Below are 6,000 nucleotides of genomic sequence, written 5' to 3'. Positions count from 1 at the left end.
ATTACAAGTCTGCACCAGCAAGCCCAGACAGAAAATATATTCTTATGAATCAAACTTTAGTCCTGACAAGGCAAAATTCACATTTTAATAAATTCCTTTAATTTTAAGACAAAAATTAAAAATCACATTCAGAAAACTATCCACAAATAGGTGGCTGGCATGCAGTTTAAGAATAAGAAAAGTGACAAGAGCACGTTCTGAGTGTAGTCAACAAACACTTCAGACAGTGACACAGAAAGTAGCCACGATGGAGGCTGGGTGGGTGGCTCAGTCATTACTAGAGCATGCGACCACCAGTTTGGATCCTAGGACTCAAGTCAGACACTGTAACTCCAGTTCAGGGGATCTGATTCCACCAGCACCCATGCACGCCCAACGCTCCCCCCAACACAGAGATACACATAGTATTATTAAAAAGTAGTTGTGATGATGGTGACCATTTGTGACATCAGAACTCAGTACTGAGGTGGCAGTATCCCAAGCTCAAGACCAGTTACAGACAATTAACAAGACATTGTGAACAAAAATCAGATGGATGGATGGATGGATGGATAGGAAGGAAGGAAGGAAGGAAGGAAGGAAGGAAGGAAGGAAGGAAGGAAGGAAGGAAGGAAGGAAGGGGAAAAAGAAAAAGCGAAAAAAGAACCAGGTGAACTAACTTGCAATCTGCAAATGGTCAGACATAAACTACAATCAAAGTGTCTATCAGTCACCATCAGCTGTATCATCAAACCTGTGCTAACTCAGAGCTCTGCTACAGAAGTAAACAACTCATTACAGACTGCAAGAATTAACAAATAAGATAAAACAAATAAGAATTCCCCTGAAAGCACACCCAAAACTGTAAACTGTACCTGTACCCTGTGCTCAATTTCCTGCCCTACAATTCTGCCTCCTTTCTAGATAAGACAACCGCCCCTCCAAGTCTTGCCCACCAACTCCCCTGAAAGCACCCCACTAGTGGTACCCTGCAGCCCATACCCAGCCAGAAAATGGAAACAACCTAGATGTCCTTCAGCCAAAGAAAGGACAAATAAAGACAATTTATAATTTATAAAATGAAATATCACTCAACTATTAAAAACAATGACATCATGAAACTTGCAGGCAAATAGATGGAACTAGAAAAGACCACCCTCAGTAAGGTAACCCAGACCCAGAAGGACAGACATGGGGTGTACCAAGTGGATATTAGACACAAAGTACAAGATAACCATACTACAATCCACAGACCCAGAGAAGCTAAGTAACAAGGAGGAAGATACTTGGATCTTATGGAGAATGAAAAATAGAATAAACATCAGGAGTGGATGGAGTAAGGAGACTAGGTAGGGGAGGAGATGGGGATCAAGTAGAGGGAGGAGAGAGGGGGAGAATACTGAGAGAGAAAACTGGAACCGTTAGGGGCCGCATCTCTGGGACAAGCTAGAAACCTAAGACAAACTCCCAGGACCCTAGTTAGTGACCCACTGAGGTTACCCTAGCTAAGAGGATATGAAACCTGAAATGGCCTCTCCTATAACCAAGCAAGACTTTCAATAGAGGAATTGGGATACCAACCCAACCACAAAATCTTTGACCCTGCCTACAAGATATGCAGGGGTAAAAGACTGAGCAGAACTTGAGGGAATGGTCAACCTATGACTAGCCTAGCTTAAGAACCATGCCATGAGAGGGAGCCCGCTCCTGACTCTATTAATGACATTCTGCTATTCTTGCACACAGAAGCCTAACATAACTGTCATCAGAGAGGCTTCACCCAGTAACTGATGGAAACAGATGCAGAGACCCACAGCCAAACATTAGGCAGAGCCTGAGGATTCCTGTGGAAGAAGGGGCGGGGGGGGGGGGGAGGAGCCAGAGATATTAAGGACAGTATATAAGAAAATCTACAGAATCAACTAACCTGGGCTCATAGGGCCCCACAGAGAGTGAATGACCAACCAGAAAGCAGGCATAGGATGGAGCTAGGCCCTCTGCACATATGTAACAGTTGTATAGTTTGGTCTTCATGTAGGTCTCCTAACAGCAGGAACAGGGGCTATATCTCTTACTCTGTTGTCTGCCTTTGGATCCTTTCTTCCCAGTTGGGATGTCTTGTCTAGCCTCAATGGGAAAAGATGTACCTAGTCCTACTGAGACTTGATATGCCAAAGCAGGCTGATATACCTGGGAAGCCTCCCCTTTTCTGAGGCAAAAGAGAGGAAGGGGAATGGAGGGGAAGAGAGGAGTGTCTTAGTTAGGTTCCTGCTGCTATGAAAAGACACCATGATCATGGCAATTCTTATAAAGGACAACATGGAGCTTGATTATAGGTTCAGAGGTTCAGCTCATTATTGTCAAGGCAAGAGCATGGCAGTGTCCAGGCAGGCATAGCACTGGAGGAGCTGAGAGTTCTACATCTTCATCTGAAGGTCACTAGAAGGAGACTGCCTCTTCTGCACTGGGTGGAACTTCAAAGTCCACCCTCACAGTGACACACTTCCTCCAACAAGACCACATCTACTCCAACAAGGCCATACCTGTTACTAGTACCACTCCCTGGAGCAAGCATATTCAAACCACTGCACAGGGGAATCTATGATTGGGATTGAGGTGTAAAGTAAATAATTAATAAATAAGGTATAAATAAAATGAGGTATAAGGTAAATAATGACTAAAATTCTTCTTTTGATGATTTCAGTGTAGCCATGTAGCAGAATGCTTCCTCCAATTTTAGGATGGAAGACAAAGGGGGAAAGGGTCATTAACCTGAAATTTATTCTGAAAAAATTAGAAAAGTATCATGTTTTGATGAATGAAAAATGTCAATGATAAATTTAGCATTTTTAACACTGGGAGATTTGGGAATACAAGAATTTTTGTTATCAGACTTTGCTATATTGCTGAAATGGAAACTATGTCAAAAATATTAGAACCAAAGGTTCATTTTGAGACAAGTCTAAAATTATTTGGCAACAATACCTGAAGACAGCACATCTGAAAGGAATTTGTAATTCCTTTTAAAATTCATCAATTTAAAAGAAAACTGATGAAGTTCTGAGCCTGTTGGAAAATTCAAGCATCATACACTTGTGGTAGTCTGAATGAGAATTCCACCCACTCCTGGCTTAGTCCCCAAGTGTGTCCTTGTTGGAGTGGGTGTGTCTATGGAGGTGTCCTTGAGATTTCAAAAGCCCAAGCCAAGCCCACTGTGTCTTTCTCTTTGCAGATTTGGATGTGAGTCTCTCAGCTACCCCTCCAGCACCTTATGCCAGTTTGTCTGTCACCATCCACCCTGCGAGGGGTGATCGGGAACTAATTCTCTAAAGCTGTGAAGCAGCCCCAATTAAATGTTCTCTTTAATGAGAGTTGCCTTGGCCATAGCTGTCACTTCACAGCAGCAGAACAGTAACTGGGGTATATACTAACGCTGGTTTCAAGGCACATAAGATTATTCAAATTCCCAATGCATTCATCAATAAGTGTTAAAGGAATCTAAGAGGGAGCTCGGGGTCAGCCTGCCCTGAGCAGTAGAATGCTTTGCATGTCTGCATGGAGCCCGTGTACAATCTGACACTGCACGGGTAATAGTAAAAATAATCATGATGACACACGTAGAATATATAGGCTATAAATCTGAGAATTTAAAGAAACATTTTTGATTTGTCTCTCTACATAGCCCTGGCTGTGTAGGAACTCACCTGGGTCTCTCAGTGCTGGGATTAAATAAAGGTATGCACTACCATACCCAGCCCTTTAATTTTTTATTTCTTTTTATAGGGATGGGTGTTTTGCCTGAATGTATGTTTGTTGCTGGGTACCCCAAATGGAGTTACAAATGGCTTTGAGGATATGGGAATGCAAATGCTGACTAATGATCTCAAGTTCTCCGAAAATGCAGTCAATGTTCCTAACCACTGAGCTATCTCTCCAGCCAGGAAAGTTTTTAAAAGGAAATGTAGAATCTTCTAACATCATCTACACCTGCCACTGTGCTGGTAGGGCTCTTGAGAGAGCACAAGTGTCTCATTAGGGAACTTTCAAATTCAGAGAAAAGAAAATGTACATTCCATCACTAGGCATAAATATGCATTATTAAATGCTAACATCTGTCCTTGTGTGTCTAACACATCTGCACCAATCTCAAAGCTGTTTAAAAAGCCTATGGGAGAAGAGAGCTAATATTTTAGTGGATACAGTATGTCCTGTGCTAATAACAACAAGAACCAAGGCTCCAGAGACAAACAACAGAATATGCTGTGTGTCCCCAGGAAGCTCCTAGGGCATCTTCTCAGACAGTCCCTCGCTCTGAACGTACATTTGAATTAGAGGAACATTTTAAAATATGATCTCACTGAGATCCAGAAAAATAGAATTCTACCTAGAATTATATAGTGCTGAAGTGCATAACATAAAATAACATTCAGGCAAACTTCAGTGTGTCAAAAATATACTTTAAAATTGTTTTTCAAGGCTAAGAACCATTTTTACTTGATACTACTACACACAGAGAAGACACTAGTTCAAAGCTTAGGGGAGGAGGGAACATCATGGTCAACATCTCAAAAACTAACAAAAAAGAAAACTAACACACCACTTGAAATTACATTTCTACTGAGTACAAAGAGTTAAATTACATGGTACCCAGGTCTAAGGATGGTGCAATGAGCTGTGATTTGGGAAGTTGGTTTTCAAGAACTTTTTTTCCCCTTTTATTCCCCATAAAACGTTATAAACTCAGCCTGCTTCTGTCAACAGGCCTGCCTCACTCATAAACACCATGTCAACTAGGCTGAGGGCCTATGTGACAGTGCAATCTGGTACCTGGGAACCATAATAGTTTTTCTAAGAAAAGTGACTTCTATAAGCTCTTTTACATTAGCAGTATGTCAACACAGTGGCCAGGTAATTTAGTCTATTTTTTTCATGGGGGAGAACCTAAGGACTATTTGGGGTCAAGACAGGGCTTTCTCTATATTATTTTAAAACAGAATTTAAATATACAGCTTGTCCCACTTCTAACACAATTAAATACTGGTATTGTATGTGGAGTAAAAGAAATAATTTGGCCATAGACATGACACAGAAATATAAATTCAGTAGTCCAAAATGAATAGTCAGTATCACCATACTACAGAATATCTAATAATATCATATGTCAATGAATGCTGTAATTCATTTATAGATTCAAATCCACATATTCCAAACAGGTAGAGAACACCAAAAATGAACACTGGAAAGAATTCAAGAATGCTATAGAGGGTCTTTCAGAGTGACAGGGAACACAATCTTGTACTGGTTTTCAGCTATGTGAAATAGCACATTCTCCAGACTCTAACAATAGATGAGGAATGTAAATATGTGGAGGAGGGGTAATATACCCACACCAAGTGAGTAGGTGAGTCTCCTAAACTTCAGTTGTCATCTAGAAAACTTTTCTTAATATATGACTCTATCAAAATGTGTTGTGCTGTGGGCAGTGTGTTGGCAAGGGCCAAGAAAATCAAACTGTACAACCAGACAACACCATGCCACAAAGCAGAAAGCATGGCTGCGTGGAGGAGCCTGGTTTTCATTAGCCAATACTGGCTTTCAAAACTTTGTCACTGCTATAGATCCGTGTACACAGCTGTGTGAGAGCATGTCTCTGTGTGAGAGCATGTCTGTCTCTGTGTGTGAGCATGTCTGTGTGCATTCTGAACTCTATACTAACTCAGCTGCCATGGAGACTGGTGTGGGCTGGAAATGAAGGACATAATCAAAAGCACACAGTGAAAAAAACAGCACATTCAACTTCTGTCCACCCTGCCTTCCCAGTGGCTGTGGGAACAGCACCAAGCTGGACGCCTTACCCTGTTCGTTTCGTGATGGTCCCCAATGTCATTGGCTGTTTGATTTGTGCAAGAGGCGTCACTACCATCAAACTGGGCAGGGGAGAAAGCCGGGGATTACCAGGGTTGTTGTTGGTAAAGTTATTGTAAGAGTCTTGGCTGGTCAGCTTCCCTACAAAAAGAAACA

The 6,000-nt window shown here is 41.6% G+C and overlaps 1 protein-coding gene across 9 annotated transcripts in view; it reads right to left on the bottom strand.

Annotated features, from left to right (window-relative positions):
- Bcas3 (BCAS3 microtubule associated cell migration factor) overlaps window positions 1-6,000 on the bottom strand; it is a 487,192-nt gene that overhangs the window by 300,209 nt on the left and 180,983 nt on the right. For all 9 annotated transcript variants that reach the window (XM_021213444.2, XM_029545996.1, XM_021213443.2 and 6 more), the window contains exon 16: window positions 5,835-5,985. In XM_021213444.2, coding sequence (XP_021069103.1) covers window positions 5,835-5,985 — 151 coding nt within the window. The remainder of the gene's footprint in view (window positions 1-5,834; window positions 5,986-6,000) is intronic.

The sequence above is a fragment of the Mus pahari genome, chromosome 14 (genome assembly GCF_900095145.1).
Source record: "Mus pahari chromosome 14, PAHARI_EIJ_v1.1, whole genome shotgun sequence".
Taxonomy (NCBI): domain Eukaryota; kingdom Metazoa; phylum Chordata; class Mammalia; order Rodentia; family Muridae; genus Mus; species Mus pahari.
Note: the sequence above shows the minus strand (reverse complement) of the source record. Positions and strands in the feature narration are given on the sequence as shown.